The 17500-nt window shown below is 47.2% G+C and overlaps 1 protein-coding gene across 1 annotated transcript in view; it reads right to left on the minus strand.

The window, feature by feature from the left end:
- LOC308105227 (transient receptor potential cation channel subfamily M member 5-like) overlaps positions 1 to 1411 on the minus strand; it is a 419337-nt gene extending 417926 nt beyond the window's left edge. The window contains exons 1-2 of the mRNA XM_080455863.1: positions 1241 to 1411; positions 667 to 837 (exon numbers count right to left, since the gene is read on the minus strand). Of these exons, the coding sequence (XP_080311989.1) occupies positions 667 to 837; positions 1241 to 1378 (309 nt within the window). The 5' untranslated portion in view covers positions 1379 to 1411. The remainder of the gene's footprint in view (positions 1 to 666; positions 838 to 1240) is intronic.
- Between the last annotated feature and the right edge of the window lie 16089 nt (positions 1412 to 17500).

Genomic DNA, 17500 nt, shown 5'->3' on the forward strand with positions numbered 1-17500 from the left:
GTTTAAACAACATCAGGGAAGAAGCCCAAATAAGCAACTACACTTCAGAAACAAGCCCAAAAAAACTCATCCGCCAATTATTTACAAGCGACTTTACAGAAAAACAAGCCCAAAGTCGCTTAAAATAAGCGCACATGGCAACACTGCCTGTTAGCTGTTAGCTACCTCGCAATCTGGGAACCCATCGCCAAATAAAAATTACTCTTTCACTTGGCTCTGGGGGGAGCTAAATGGAGCACCCGTGCGCAAGGAAACCAGGGTTTTTGGTCTGCCCTCAGCGCTCCACTTCCAGTGGTGCGCTTATGTTTTCATTCCCACTAACAATATTTCTACACGGAACACTAACACCACTTCTCCCAGAGAACATGGATCGTTTTGGTTATAAGCCCACTTGTTTCTATGATGAAAGAGCAAGTTAAAATGTGAATATCTTTCCGTGGTTTTGTCTGCTCCGAGGACGCTATTGTTAAATGAGTTTCGGTTTGTTTTCAGTGGGAAGCGAGAGCAGAGACAGTAAATCCCACCCACTACATTTGATTGGGTAAAGTGCGGCCTGCTTCCTGATCTGAAGGCACGCCCACTTGTAGGCCAGTGCGTACACGTTATGACGAACCCCCCCGACAGATTCAAGCGGAGAGCAGAATCTGTTCTTGAGAGATTAGCTACCTCGTTGCTGGTGGCGACCCGCCGCGCCACTATGAGCTGGATCATGCCTCGCTTGTTGCCCTCTACGGACATGGACATCCGCAGCGTTTCCATGGCTTCCTGGTTGGTGTTTCCCAGCAGCGACTCCCCGTTGACGGCAACGAGTTGGTCGTTGACGCGCAGGCGTCCGTCCTGTAAGAAAAACAGCAAGGGGGGGACGGGGGGGAGACTTTCTTAAACCCATTCAGACCGGGAAAAGCATCTCTCGTGTCATTTTACATTTCTTTGGCTATTCAAAAATAGCAGATGTACAAGTTCATAGCGCGGCACCGAGTGCCGCGCTATGAACTTGTACATCTGCTATTTTTGGAAAAATCTTAAAATTCGTGCAAGTCTTTGAATATCTATCTATCTATCTATCTATCTATCTATCTATCTATCTATATATATATATATATATATATATATATATATTTCTATTAAAAACAAAGTTCCACATTTTAGGATTGATCATACTGGAGATAGTCTATTATTTTTCAAAGGTAAGTGAAAACAATCGAAAATCGAGGACCAAAGTGACCAAAGGTCTTCTCACCTTGCAGGCAGCCCCTCCGTTGATGATGGACTTGACAAAGATGCCCAGGTCCGCATGGTTCTCCTTGGACCTGTTGCCCTTGACGCTGACCCCCAGGCCCGCCGAACCCGAGTCGTTCAGGGGGATCTCGAAGGTCATGAACTCTCGCGTACCGTCGGGCGTCAGCACCAAGTCATCTTCATCTGGCGCCTGTGGCAGGCAGAGAGAGAGAGAGAGAGAGAGAGAGAGAGAGAGAGAGAGAGAGAGAGAGAGACTTTAGTTTAGAATCAGTGCTGGAAGTACTCACATTTTTTACTAAAAAGTATCAAGTATCAACCACAATGTAGAGATACTCTGTTACAAGTAAAAGTCTGGTATTCAAAATTTACTTTAAAGTACAAAAGTATTGGCATCAATATATATGTAAAGTATCAAAGTAGTCCCATTTCACGAGTTTTCAAAGCATAATACAAATATTATGAAAATAGCAGATCTACACCGCGACGCGTTGTGAGCTTGTAGATCTGCTATTTTCTAAAAAATAAAGTATATATAGGGCTGAAGTGGTTATGGTATGTTTGTAATAACAATCAAAATCTACAAAGTAACTTGTAACTAACATTTTCATATAATTGTAGTGAATTAAAATTACGATATGTTCCTCCGAGATGTAGTGGAGCAGAAGTAAAAGTATTGGAAATTGGAATTATTCCAGTAAAGTAAAAATACCTAAACATTTTACGTACAGAAGTACAGTACTTGAGTAAATGTAGTCAGTTACTTTGCACCACAGTTTAGAATGGATCAAAGAACTTCTATACAATGGTTCAAAGATGTGGAGGACATGAAGCAGTCTGTCACTCACTGCCTGTGACAATGCTGGACCACTTTCATGGCTCAAAGTACATTCAGTGCGACGCGAGGAAAAAAGCTTTTCTTTTACTTCTTTTCTTTTTGAAAAGAGCAAAAGAATAAGCCCAGTGGCAGCACATCATGACAAGAATGGTGAGAAAGTGGAACACAGCCAGAAGGGAGGTAAAACAATAAAAGGCAAGGCAGGAACGAGGAGCGAGGCAGAAGAAAAGGCGACTATGTCACATATTGCGGGAAGCTGTCATCGTCAATTGGCCATACCGTCTACCTGAGAGCTTCTAATTCGTTCCTGCCACCGTTAGCTGAGTGGCGGGGGGGGGGCCGAGGGGAGAGAAAGAAAAGGGAGAAAAGGAGAAAGAAACTTTGAGAACGGCAGGTAGCAATTTGACGCTCAAACAAACGCCGGCTCCCTTTGAAACAACACTTCGTTTGAAGGATAATTTGTGATACACGCCGCCTGGAGCCCCGGCCTTTCCTTTGGCCTGCGCCAAAGACGACACCAACACGCGCCTTTTGTTGGAAGTTATGTTGGAGGCCTTGTTTGTTTGTCCTTGTTGTAGCACGGGCGCCTCCGCCGAACACAGTATACACGCCAACGGGTTTCAACTGAGCTGCCAGGAGAGGGTGAGGGACCGCTATTTAATGTCCCACACCCCAAAAAATCACTTGAAATGGAAAAACAGTCTGTCAGACAAGCTTTGGAGTTCCAATCTCCCACCTGACGACTCCCGCTTGTGGCCTGTAAAAAAAACAAAGACTCCCTGTGTGTGTGTGTGTGTGTGTGTGTGTGTGTGTGTGTGTGTGTGTGTGTGTGTCTCAGTGGTGGAAAAAGTACTGACATTTTTTACTTAAGTAAAAGTATCAATACCACAATGTAGAAGTACTCTGTTGCAAGGGCCTGTGTTCAAAATGTTACTTGAGTAAAAGTACAAAAGTATTGGCATCAAAATATACTTAAAGTACCAAAAGTAAAAGTACTAAAATGTTTGAAAATAGCAGATCTACAAACTCACAACGCCTCACGACACGTTGTGAGCTTGTAGATCGGCTATTTTCAAATAGCCTATGTATACAATAGGTCTAAAGTGGTTAATGTATGTTTTATAATATAATAATGTATATCTGCAAAGTAACTAGTAACTAAAGTTTTCAAATAATTGTAGTGGAGTAAAAGTACAATATTTGCCTCTGAGGTGTAGTGGAAGTTAAAGTATTGAAAATGGGAAATACTCAAAAGTAAAAGTAAAAAATCCTCAAAAGTGTACTTAAGTAAAGTACTTGAGTAAATGTACTTAGTTACTTTGAACCACTGGTGTGTGTGTGTGTGTGTGTGTGTGTGTGTGTGTGTGTGTGTGTGTGTGTGTGTGTGTGTGTGTGTGTGTGTGTGTGTGTGTGTGTGTGTGTGTGTGTGTGTGTGTGTGTGTGTGTGTGTGTGTCTATCAGTAAGTCATTTCAAATCTACAGTAGTAATATGTCTGAACCACTAGGTGGCAGTATTCACATACAGTGAATATACCTGTACAGTATGTGTGACTTCAACATTCAGGTATTCAGTGGAGGTAAAAGTATCAATACTGCAATGTAGAAATACTCTGTTACAAGTAAAAGTCCAGAATTAAACATTTACTTGAGTAAGAGTACAAAAGTATTGTTTCATCATCATGACATGAATCATGACCATAAAAGGTTTTTTTCTGTGATTTTATTTTATTTTATATTTCATTATATGATATACTATATTTAATAAATACCCTTTGTTTTGCCGTTTTCAACAAAAAAAAATCACAGAATCAAACGTTTTATGGTCATGATTCATGTCATGTCATGATGGCTTGATTCGAGGCTTAAATTAATAGATGTAAATATTTTTGGAAATGTCAATGGAAAAATGCATTGAGTTTTTTCTTCCGGCACCACGAAAAACCCGGAAGTGGGCGGGAACTGCGACGCTCTATAGTGAGAGAGACACTTAATGGAGGATTTAAAACTAGAAAAAGTGCTCCTCAGCGCACAGGTCTCTGCCAGGTCAGGTAGGTTAGTGTGGGCCAGCAATGTTCGGAATTTGCCAGTCAGGCTGGAATGTGAGAAATCGGACGGATCGGATCGCATATGTACTGATTTGCGTGATGTTTGGACAACATTTGTAGAGTAATATAAAAAAAATGTTTTGCAAAAATCGGCCTCCTGGTGGCGCTATAATAGGGCAATGTTGAAAGGGAGTCATTTGTTCCTCAACATAGTGCGAGTGTGCGTGCACATTTTCACCGCAATCGGACGCTTGCGTTCCTGATTTGCGGCATTTTGTTCAAAACACTCCTACAAACTATAGATTAGCCAAGCAGGAAAAAATCTAACAGATCCGTCTTGATCACATGACTATAGAGATCATGTGTACCGATTTGCGTGAAATTTTGATAAAATCTGAATATAACCTGAGTAATATCCAAACATGTGTTTTACATGATTTGAGGCATTTTGTTCAAAACGGAGCACTCCTGCAAACTTTGGAAGCCATTCTTAGCCAATCAGGATGAAATATGAAAAATCGGAAAGATACATTTTGTTTAATGACTATAGAGATACAAAATCTGTAGGAGTAGGCTACTGTCAAAAAATGTGTTTGCAAAAAGCGGCCTCCTGGTGGCGCTATAACAGGCCCATGTAAAACATTTGGGGCAAATGTTCTGAAGTGACATTCAGGGAGTGTGTGTGCACAGTTTAGTTGCGATCAAGCCAACAGTGCCGGAGATTAGCCGATCACAGACAGAGGGGGTGACGGACACACACACAGACGGACGGCGTGACAGGGTGCAAAACATAGCCTTGGTCATGCCTTTCGCTCCTGGCGGAGACAATAAAAAAAAGAAGGGAGGAATAACAGTTTGGTGTGGGAATGATTTAGTGAAGTTCTTGCCGATCACTGGATACGTCTTAAATGAAAAGTTGTGATGTGAAAAAGTGATGGGAGACGGAGGGCTTGCTGTTACCATGGATATGTATTGTATACAGTCACTACAGAGGTGTATATAATCCCATGTGCGTCCCTGTGGTGCGGATCTATAAATAGGATGATAAAATCAATGTGGTTGGATGGCGGATGGATAATGAACATGTACACGCGGATTCGGGTGACGAAAAAGCCCATCCGCGCATCTCTAATACATACAGTACATATATATATATAATATATATATATATATATATATATATATATATATATATATATATATATATATATATATATATATATATATATATATATAAACCTTTGTGACAAATGCACATTATATTTATTATATTTATCTGCTTGATCTATGGGTGTTATTATGTCTGATTGATATGTAACATTTGATCTAAGTTTATGCATGTTATTATGTACGAGTGATATGTGACATGTTGGACACTGAGCTATATGGACATTTCCTATTCACTTGAGGGGTAACGGGGCTGAGTGCTGCGGGTGATTGGAACATTGGAGCCATCCGACGTCAGAAATATGGGGTGTGCCACGGGGGGAGGGGAGATCAAACAAACAGCCCGAGCACTAGTGTGAACGGGTGGAAGAGCGGAGCTCCGAGGTGCCAGTGTTACATGGTTACAGAATTGACTAAGTGTAAACTGCGGCCTGAAGTTAAGAACTATTGAGCCCAGCGGGAGAGGAACATAACGTTGCTGCTGCGGGACGTCGAGCGCTGGGGTTTTATGAATGAGACGCCGGTCAGTGTTTGGAGACGGGAGGAGCCGCGGCCGGTGAGATAAAACCAAGCATCCAGTTCTTTTGGATTACAAATACCAGGGGTACCCCGAACTTATTATTATTCATATACTTATTATTAAAAACGGAAAAAAGAAAGGGGAAAGCACAATGAAACAAAATGAGGGAAAAGCAAAGCAGGTAGTTGAGGCGCCAGCCTACTTTGAGGAAAGTGAGGGCCCTAATGTCACGGTACAGCAACAATTGGCCGTACTTAAGGACAAGCTGCAAACCTGCAAGAAGGAAGTGCAGCGAGGGCGGGGTGACTTGGTAGAAGCAATGTAGAGTGCTATTAACAGGGAGGAGATCCTACGGGGGTACCTAGATTGGAGAATGGCAGAGATGGAGACTCTCATCAGAACCTCCGTTGAACAACTCGAGCAAGAAATGGTTAAATGTTTTATGGGGAGGGATGAGAAGTGGAACAGTGAGGTGGCGCAGTTGAAAAAAATCTGTTCAGTTGCAAAGCTATGACATTGGCCTCGTGTACATGAAGGGCAAACTCATGTACTTGGCGGACACCCTGTCCAGAGCTCCACACCCACACTCTCCCCAGGTCCCTAAAGACCACGACACTTTGGACGTCATGTCGGTCAGTTACATCTCCACAACCCGCCTGGAGGAACTCAGGCAACACACAGCGAAAGACGAGGTGCTGCAGGCCCTCGGTACAGTTATCCTCCGAGGGTGGCCGGACAGGAAGAGCCAGCTTCAGCCTGCCACCAGCGTTTTCTTCCCCTACAGAGATGAACTGACTGAAGAGGACGGAATTATTATGAAGGGCCACAAGGCGGTCATCCCCCAGTCTCTCCACAAGGAGTACATCAGCATTGTGCACAATGGCCACCCAGGTGTTGACGCAACCAAGCGCAGGGCTAGAGGCGTGGTGTTTTGGCCATCAATGTCGAAAGACATCACGGAACAGCTGGTCTCATGTGCGGTGTGCAACAGCACCAGGCCTCACCAGCAGAAAGAGCCCCTTCTGCTCCACCAAGTCCCTGACCTCCCATGGTCCACAGTGGCCACAGATATTTTCGACTGGCATGGTAAACACTACCAAGTACTTGTGGATTCATACTCTGGCTGGTTCAAAATTGACCTCCTCCCTGACATAACATCATCAATGGTGATCCCCAAACTGAAGAGGCACTTCTCAGTTCACGGCGCACCACACACCCTGTTCTCTGACAATGCCCGACAATATAGCAGTCAACATTTCAGGGATCTTGCCAAACAATGGGATTTTGTTCATGCCACCAGCAGCCCTGAATTCCCCCAGTCAAACGGGCTTGCTGAAAGAGCAGTCCGCAGTGCCAAACAGCTACTGGAGAAGTCCTACAGAGATGGGACCGACGCTTTTCTCAATCTCCTGAACCTCAGAAACATCCCCCGTGATCCGACGCTCGGCTCCCCTGCTGACCGTCTGATGTCACGACAGACTCGTGCAGCCATCCCTGTGTGCAACAAACTACTGGAACCGGCGCCGAGGGACACCCGCAGCATCAGCACCCGTCTCCTCGACAAAAGACTTGTGTTAAAGCACCACTACGACAAGTCCAGTGGCCCACTGCACCCATTAGCAAAGGGACAAGTGGTCCGCATGCAGACCGCTAAGGGATACGACCGGCTTGGGACCGTGAGAGAGATCGCCAGAGAGCCACGCTCCTACGTCATCCAATCCAACGGAGGGACGTACAGAAGGAACCGCCGCCACATCCTTCCTGTCGCGGAGCCACCACCACCACAGCTCCACGCAGACGACCCAGACACCCACTTTGCCAGCCCCCCCATAACAGTCAGTCTCCCACCTACACCACCACAAACACCAGAGCCATTCGACATGCAGTCACAACACACATCCCCTCTACACCCGCCCCGCCCGATACCGATGGCACACCCACCCACTGGGGACTGTGATGCATACACAACACGCTCTGGCCACATCTGCAAACCAAACCCCAAATACATGCAGTGAGACTCACACACACACACACACACACACACACACACACACACACACACACACACACACACACACACACACACACACACGCCGCATGCCCGCGTGCGAATGGACTGGCTTACGTAGCCCTACGGAAAGAACTGTTAAAAAAAAAGGAATACAACAAATGTTTATTGATATTTTGAATGTTCATGCTAAAATGCTAAGAAAGCTTCTAAGAAAGTCTGTGCATGCTATGTTGTGATTGAACATTATTCATTGTTTAATTGAGAAGAGCAAGCTAAAGGAAAGGGATGTAGATCATTGGTAAATGATTATGTTTGTCCAAGTGAGGCCGCCGTAACCCGGTGGGTGTATGAGGAACCGGCATGCATCTCATTCATTCATGCATACATATTCATATATATATATATACATATTCATACATGCAAGTTTCATTCTATCTCACCTAATTCCTCTGCCTGCCGAATAAGTGACCCGACTAGTAGGACTCTCTATTGGAGCAACAAATGACACAATGCCCTTCCGGCTTCCCACCCATGAACTGTATGATAATCTATGTCACCCAGACACACCTTTACTAATGGTCAGGGGTGCACATAACTGGTACGCAGGTGCGCATGCGCACCCACAATAAATAATGCGCACCACATCAGACGACGCGAGGCGCTTTTGCGTACCAACAGCTGGGACAGGAATTTCCAACCTTTTATTTTTTAGCAAAACTAAAAAATAAAAGCCTGGAGATCGAGGCTAGGAATTTTCTTCCTGAAGCCACACTCAAACAATCACGCTAAAGCACGCGTCGGCCCCATGTACGGGTGCGTGGCGACGCCCCGCGGGTCCGACAGCCGGAATCTGGGCTCAAAACGGCTTGGGGCGCAATACCGCCGGCGTCCACAAGGCGGCGCCGTCCCCGGTCCCTGGTCCCCATCGGGGGTCCATGGACCACCTCCTACCCAGGGACGGTGGCTCCCGGGGCGGGTAGAGCGGGCGAGTGTGCACCCGGCACTGTGCCGTGAGGCACTGGGCTCGCTGGCCCTTGCCCTGTGTGAAGGGGAGAGCCAGGGAGAAGGGCCGACTGGTGCCATCTCGTAGGTAGGGACCATGCCCAGGAAGAGGCCTCCTCCTGGGGCAGCGATGGGCCACGGACCGCCCAAAATCCTGGTTCTCAAAAAAAAATCTAAAATGTTTCTAAGTCCAGGGCTCCCTCGAGGAGGTGGGCCCCTGCCTTCCTGCCTCAAGGAATTTTCTTGGAGGTGCCTGGAAGGCCGACCCGTGCCATCGGGTAGTTATGCCCAGGACAGAGGCACCTGCCTGGGGCAGCGATGGGCCACGGACCGCCCAAAATCCTGGTTCTCAAAAAAAAATCGAAAATGTTTCTAAGTGTCTGCATGGGCTCCAGAGGTCCCCAGGGACCCCCTGGAGGACCCCCGGCCGAAAATCTCAACTTTGTTCGGGCTTGTCGATCTGCGCTTTTTCGGGCCAAAACGGTCGGTACCGACCGGACCGTGGGTCGCCCGGGGCCGGCGGAGGGCTCGTTGGATCCGGGGCGGGGGTGCGCACGCGTCGGGGCAACTGCGGCCGAAAAACCCCAAAAACGCTCCGGAGAGCCCAGGAGCTCAAGGGCTCCCCCCCTCTCCCATGCGACAAATTTCGCATGGGGGGGAAAGTGGCCACTTTTGCCATAGGGTATACAGGGACCATGTCCGGACATGGTCCACCATATTCGGGGGCGTCCCCATGCCTGACAGGGCCAAAAACCCTGGAGCTTTCGGAAAAAGTTGAAAATATTTCTGAGTCCAGAGCTCCCAGGAAGCTCTGGGCTCGAAGCCTCTCCCCTGCTTGAAATTTTGCATGGGGGGAGAGTGGCCACTTGTACCATAGGGTAGGTAGGGACCATGCCCAGGAAGAGGCACCTTCCTGGGGTAGCGATGGGGCGGCGGAGACCCCCAAAATCATGGTTCTAAAAAAAAATTAAAAAATCACGCTGAGTGTTTGTATGACCTCAAGAGGTCCGCGGGGACCCCCTGGAGGACCCCCGGACCCCTGTCCCTGGGTCGCCCGGCGCCGGAGGAGGGCTCGTTGGATCCGGGCCGGGGGTGCGCACGCGTCGGTCCCCCCCCCGGGTCCCTGGGTGGCTGCCCGGGCAAACTGCGGCCGAAAAACCCGGGAAAAAGTGTGAAAATCGCACAGTGTTTGCAGGCCCCGTGAGGTCTGGGGCTCTGGCCTCTCTCCTGCGTGAAATTTCGCGTGAGGGGAAAGTGGCCACTGGTGCCAGCGGGTAGCTATGGACCATGCCCGGAACCGGGGCCTGGTCCTGGGGCAGTGTCGGCGCCGCAAGAGGCCCCAAATCCTGGAGGATTCGGAAAAAAGCCAGGATTTCTTCAGAGTCCAGCGCTCCCAGGAAGCTCTGGGCTCACGGCCTCTCCCCTGCGCCGAGGATGGGACGACGGCAGGCCCGAGAGAGGCCTCCGGTCGGACGCGGTCGGGCGGCCTGGCACCCTGGAAGTTCTCGTGGAGCCCACAAGGACCTGGGCTCTGCCATGGCCCCCTCCTTTGAAATTCTCTCCCGGGAGTCTCGCCAACTTTTCCCAGCCCGGATATAAGGACCAGCGTGCGGACGCTGGGGACACGGACGGCAGGCCTGCCCGAATGCAGGGCCCGCCGTCGGCCACGGTGGCCACTCTAGTCTTGCACTGTGATCCACGGGAACCATGCCGCCCGCAAGGGCCGTGGAACCCGCTACTTTTCCCTGACCGATAGGCACTCGTAGCCCGCCTCTTGCAAGGGCCCCGCCGGCACCTCGTGTGCTTCGGTGGACGCTGCTTGCAGCCTGCGGGCCCGACCAGGCGCGGAGGGACCACGTGCGGAGAGGCCTCGGTGGCCTGTCCTCCGCACTCCTCCGCGGCCGACCCCGGCCTAGCGAGACCGAGACGCACCGTCTACCCTAGTTGCCTTGCCACGGACTGCCTGAGGGCCCCCGCTGCCGGCCTCGCCTCGAGCCCCGTCACGGGGCTCGGCGAGGAGATCCGCACGCCGCGGGGGCGCAAAGGCGCCGATCCCCTGTAACATGCTTACGACCGGCTAAGGGGCAAAGGAAGAAGTGGTGACCGACGCAGTGCGCGCCTCCGGGAGACACCGACGCCCTCCTCACGGGGGGCCTCGGCGGCCTCCGCGGACCGGCAACCCCGCGGCGCGCGCCTCAGCTGGGCGCGACGTCCGCGGCGGAACAGGAGGCCTACCTGGTTGATCCTGCCAGTAGCATATGCTTGTCTTAAAGGGCGCAGCAGAATTGTGTGAGTTGGGCGTGCAGGCACTGCCAAGTGCCCACGCCGGGACAGTACCTTATATGGGTGCAGACCACATAGGTGGGGCACGCAGGAGTTGAGTAAACCAGAGTCCCCGACCCGCAAGTCAAGTTACCTTGATGGGGTCGGGGGTGGGGGAACTTGACATGAACCTGCGAGCAGCTACGTTTCTATGCTGGTCGTGCTGCCCTGCGGCCCGGTTGTCCCGTAACTCAGCAGTGGCTGCGCCCGGGTTAATCGAACGAGACGCCCGAGGGCCCCCGCGGCCGGCCTCGCCTCGAGCCCCATCACGGGGCTCGGCGAGGAGATCCGTACGCCGTGGGGGCGCCCGAGTTAATCGAACGAGATTCCCATTGTCTTGCAACGGACCGCCGAGGGCCCCCACGGTTCACCCATCTGCCCGTCAACCCCCGCCCCGTCAACACAACATTACGAGCGACGCCCACTGCACTCTGGTTGGTTGGGGAAATGAAACACTTCCTATACCGGGTACACCGACGCACTGGTCCAGGCTTTTATTGTTTAGCAAAACTAAACAATAAAAGTCTGGAGATCGAGGCTATATCTACAGTAGTAATATGTCTGTACCACTAGGTGGCAGTATTCACATACAGTGAATATACCTGTATGTGTGACTTCAACATTCAGGTATGAAGTGGTGGAAAAAATACTCATCGTTTTTTTTACTTAAAGCTATACTAGGTAACTTTTTCAAAAAAACGAAAGTTAAATTGTATATCTTTTGTATATCTGTTTCACTTTATAATTTTTATCCCTCGATTTTGTAACCCTTTTTTCACCCGGTGCCAATTTTCTAAGTGATCCTGGGCACTACACTCCCCCCACCAGCCTAGGGAGCCCAGGGACGAGCTCATGCCTCCTTCAATGCATGAGAGCCAACTGACCTTCTTGTCACCTGACAGGGGAGAGTTTCCCTGGTTGGACGTAGCGCGTGGAAGGAACACGTTATTCCAACCAGTTCCTTTCCCCTCCATCAGGCGCCCCGGTTGACCAGGGGGAGGCAGTATAGAGACCAGGATTACTACATGTTTTTGTGAGGGTATTAACTACCCTGGGAGACACGGGGAGAACATGCAAACTCCACACAGAGTAGGCCCTTTCGCCAACCCCACCTAGGGTATGGGTGCTGGTGACGCGGAGGAGAAGACACGCTCCCAGCGCCCACAGCCTTCCCCGGCGGGAATCGAACCCAGGACCTTCTAGCTGTTTCACAACACCCATCCCATGAATTTCAACCCCGAAAGCCTTTTCTATTATATTTTCTATTGAAAGTGGAGAAAACGGAAACGGAAATGCATCGGTTTCCTGTTTGTCCAGGAACTACCGCGCTATTAACACATTGGGTGCAATAGTCGCATTGGAAATGGAAATGCGGAAATGCACCGGTTTCCTGTTTGTCCAGAACTACCGCGCTATTAACACATTGGGTGCAATAGTCGCATTGAGTGCCGAAACCGGGATTTCCCGTGAAGAGATCTATTTATTTATTTTTCCACGTGGCGCTCTGTTTTCGATCGGCGATCACTCTGCAATGGACCGCGTTAGAAATGTAATTGTTCCAGACGTTAGTCGGGACCCTCGACCATCGTGCACGCAGCTTTTGTTTACATCCACGTCCACGTTGTGGCGTCTACAGCCGTAAACAGCGCAGAAGTTTGTTAACACTAGCATGACTGGGGTTTCTTCATCCCACACACTGCCTGAAAAACGGTCTTTTTGATCCCCAAATCAAGCTATCCTATTGGTTACTGTCTCCCCTCTGTGCTCCAGACCAACTGACACCTTCTCACCCACACAGTGGGGGGTTCCATTGTCTTCTAAATAGCTATTAACATTCAATTGCACTCTGCTCAGTCAGTTAGCTCACACACATTATGTTGTTGTAGGCAGGCAGAAACATTATAAAATAGTAATTTAGTTGTAATGGTAACTGCAGATTCTGTATGTAAAATCTTTATATATAAAAAAGCGTATAAAACAGTGCAATCTGTAGCATTACATTAAACTCTTGAGGGAAACATGGAGCCTATATGAACGCTGAAGCCACTGCCTAATTACGTGACTATCTCCATTGTCCAAAACACTGGATATCTCTTGACAAACCAATATTAGTATTATTCATAATAATACTATTCACATTATTTTCCTATTATGCCTAAGCATAAAGCGTCTCCTTCTATCATCACTTTCCACGTCGCTGACAACAGCGCAACACGTGAACACGTTGGTATGTTTCCACATGTGCCCAATCCTGCGCAAAATATCTGATCTACAAGCACAAAACAGTTGCTGCGTGACAAGCTGTATGCTTGTAGATCTGATCTTTTTTTCCGCCGCTTTGCAATGAAAGTGAAAGTTGAAAATGGGTTGCCAAATTTTGCGAGAGAAATAAGCAGTCAGGTCTATGAAAATGTTGCATGCCTCGTTGTGCCCTGAGAAAACAGTGAGGCATGAATGGGGTTTATAGCCGAGGCTAATTTGCAACCCCAGTCCCTGGTTAGACCTTTCTATATAAATATATACCTAATAAAAAATCATTTACAAAAGGACATGCATGAAGCTCTAATCTAAACAAGTATGAAAATATATTTATAACTGCAAAGTAACTAGTAACTAAAGTTTTCAAATAATTGTCGTGGAGTACAAGATTTGCCTCTGAGCTGTAGTGGAGTAGAAAATTATTACCATTATAATGTAATTATATATATAATTATAATAATAATAATATAAAGACGTGAAAATCAAGCCCAAAGTCGCTTATAATAAGCAGACATGGCTGCGCAGCGAGTCTGCACGTCTGCGGCCGCTCTGCGGGGGATCTGGAGGTGTCAACTGCTTATCCCCTGGGGGAGAAGGGTGAGAGCGGTCAATTTAGCCAAAATATAACGGCTGGGACACAGTGATGTGTTCTACCGTGGTACGCTGTATACGCTGTATACAGTGCCGATTTTTTTGGGGGAAAGCGTATACAGATATAATAACCATTTCATCCATTGAAAACGCGATAGCGTATCGCGCATGTCGTGCAGGGAATAATTATCGTATACCCTCCGAAAAAAACTAGATCACACCACTGCTGGGACGGTATATATGGGGTTTATTTCATATTTATAATACGTTTCAGAAAAGAAAAAAAAAACAGAGATGATTTGAAACAAATATTTAGGAAAAGTCATGAAAGGGGAACTTTCTCTGAGCTTCCTGAGAGAAGTTACTCCACTTTAAATTCTCAAAATCGTCCAAATTGACCGGCTAGTCATGCGAGTGTTAAAACAACTAAAAGAACGCTATTTGAAACGCTTCCGCCTTCCGGTGAAAACAAATGGAATTCTGGGTAATGCAATGCACTAAAGACCTGCAATGACGGTAGTGACCAGCAGAGATTGCTAAAAATCGTTATTTTTGGACTTACTACAACTTTAAAGGATCTACACCATGAATTTAAAAAATAATAATAATATTTAATATCATATTGTTTATGTCCCTCAAACGTTTTTCAAAAGGTTTGAGCCTAAATCAAGCCTCAGATATACTCATTCCAACTAACTTCTCTCTGGCTTATAAAGCACTTTCACCTGCAATACCACATTGTCCTTTTTGGCATGGGGCGCTATTGAGCCAGTTTGTATGCATGTTATCTCCTGGTTCTGTGTGGAAAAAGTAAAAAAAAAATATATATATATATATATAAATATATATATATATATATATATATATATATATATATATATATATATATATATTAAGCCTGCAACGGTTCCAAAAATCCACGGTTCGGTTCAATTCAATATTTTGGGGTCACGGTGCGTGGTTCGCGGTTTGGTTCGGTTCGGTTCGCGGTTATTCCCCTTTTATTTACGTTTTTTATTACTTTATTTCGGTTAATTTGGTACAAAAAATGTAGGCCTACTCCATGAAGTGTAGATGTGTGGCAAAAAGGAAACGTTGCAGGGGGGGGGGGGCTTATTTATTTTGTATCAATCAATAATCATCAACATTGGCCATCATCTTCAGTTTCAAAGTGCTTTATTTACAAATATAATGCAGCTGTGAAACTTTGGTCAACTTCATTATGTACTATAATACATGGTCTTTTGGTCGCAAAAAACCTAGTCTACTTTGGAAATGATGGATAGGGTTCTGTGCAGACTGCATTCCATTTGGAAACACTTGGTTGGACCTACCTGGTCGTAGTGTCACTGTTGCCAGGTCCATTGCTCCTAACATTATCAGAATGCCAGCTGCTAAATCCTCTGATCTCTGATGACCATAACATTCTCCGTGTCCTCCTCTTCAATACCTTCGGTTTTGGTCAAACTACCCCCCAACTTGGAAGCACCTGGAGGTTGTTTGTTTATAATTATTCACAACGTGGTCGCTATTTCGAGTCGGGGGGTCTATCACTTTCTGTTAGTAGCTTTCACTGTTTTAAAATACTTGCTTAAATATGCACACTTTGCAGCTAGCACAGATAGCTCTTTGTTGAGAGCGAGTGCATCGATCGCAAAGTGGCCCCTAAACCTTCCACTTCTTCCTCATCTCACAACAAGAAGACAAGGGAGAAGAAGAAGCCCCGTGCTGCTGGGCCATCTTCCTTCTACAGGGGAAAAAGCCAGTCCAGTGGGGTGCGATGCCGCATCCCCACACATACGCACCGAGTCCTGATCTAGGATACTACAGAAACCCACAGGGTCGACACCATCCCGCTCAAAGGAGACAAGGGCCCAGTTATTAGCCCTTCAGAGAAATGCTAGCACAATATGACTCAGCTATAAATGTGTTCTCTGCTAGAAATGTTTCTCATGCACTGTCTAGGTAAAAGCTGATAAGATACTAGACGCTCAAGGTCACGCACCGGCTGCAGCTGTGATGCGTCACTGTGGGAACATGTGTACGTGCTCTGAGGGATGGGAGTTGACTTTGGTGGGTGGGAGGTGCAACTACATGTCTTGTAATATGACGCGACGGACTGCTCTTTCTATAACCCTGCCGCCCTAGGTTGGGCGACACTCTTCCTGGACTTTTTGCATCTAGAGACATCTGTTGTCATATACAGCTAATAGCCACCTCGTGGCCTCTTCTCTTTTCAATGCTTTACTACTCTATATTTGTAACTCACTTCTTAATAAATACTTTTTATTGAACTTCACTTTGTGCGACGACTGCCTCCCCTGCCTCATTAGCCGAGAAAGATATCCAGGTTTTTTGTCCTTTTCCTGTATTTCTGTGGTAAGATTGGTAACACAAATTACTACTTTAAGATAGGAGCCAGCCTGTGTTTGAGAGTTCCTCTCTAACTGGCACAGGTTGGGACAGGCCCTGTCCACGGCCTTAGCTTTCATTCTCACAATATTTCCCCAGTGGAGATATCTATCTGTTGTTTATTACTGAGTAAGGTGGTTGGTGCTAAGCCCATTTCTCAACGAGTGGCTCTCATTTACTTCCTATACAAGCAGGATACAGAGCGCCGCTCACGAGAGATCACTTGGCACTAGTCGCTTGGTGATAACACAGAGCCAAGAGTGAAATTAGGTCTGTACAGTTAATGTTGAAGCACACGCAGATACAGCAGCAGTTGTGTCCCGTAGCTGTTGGTAAAAGACGCCAAAGCAATAGTATTGGTCTCCGATCACTGAGTGTTTATTAAATCTAATTCTAGATTTGTGCCTGAGTTCTGAGCAATGCAGTCTAGTCATTGTCGGAAGCCACTTGTAATCTACCAAGTATACACGAATCCACAGAGCGCTTCCCTGTAGGTATGGCTCCGCCCCCTTTAGGTAGCGCCGCCATTACTGCGTAGTAGCAGCTGACTGATATTGACACCGCAGTAATGGCGGCGCTACCTAAAGGGGGCGGAGCCATACCTACAGGGAAGCGCTCTGTGGATTCGTGTATAGATCCTCTAGGTTGAACTCAAGAGACAGAGTTTATCCATTCTAGATATAAAGCGATAAGTAAGAGTAAGGTTAAAATTCCGGAGAGACTATAGCACATCTCGAAGGGGTTCCGGTGGGGAGTCTGGGTCTAGTTGACCCAGGGTCTGATTCCCTCGACACTCTTGTATCCTCTTATGTTGTTGAGCTCCTGATTATTTTCTTTCCGACTTGTATTCCACCGGCAACACGTGATTTCATGCGTGGACCGTGCCCTTATGCAGAATGGCCATTTCAAAAGTTTTTAAATATATAAAATTTTGTGTGTCTGCTATTTTTCTTTTGACAATAGCAGATCTACAAGCTCACAATGCGTCAGCACTTATCGAATACTTTCATTACCGTAAGCAAAGAAATACTTTGTTTTTTTAATTTTGTGTCAATTTATTAATGTATTTATCAAGTAGTAATAGTGTAAACTCCTCG

Source organism: Gymnoscopelus braueri (genome assembly GCF_963280865.1).
Source record: "Gymnoscopelus braueri genome assembly, chromosome: 17".
NCBI classification, from domain to species: domain Eukaryota; kingdom Metazoa; phylum Chordata; class Actinopteri; order Myctophiformes; family Myctophidae; genus Gymnoscopelus; species Gymnoscopelus braueri.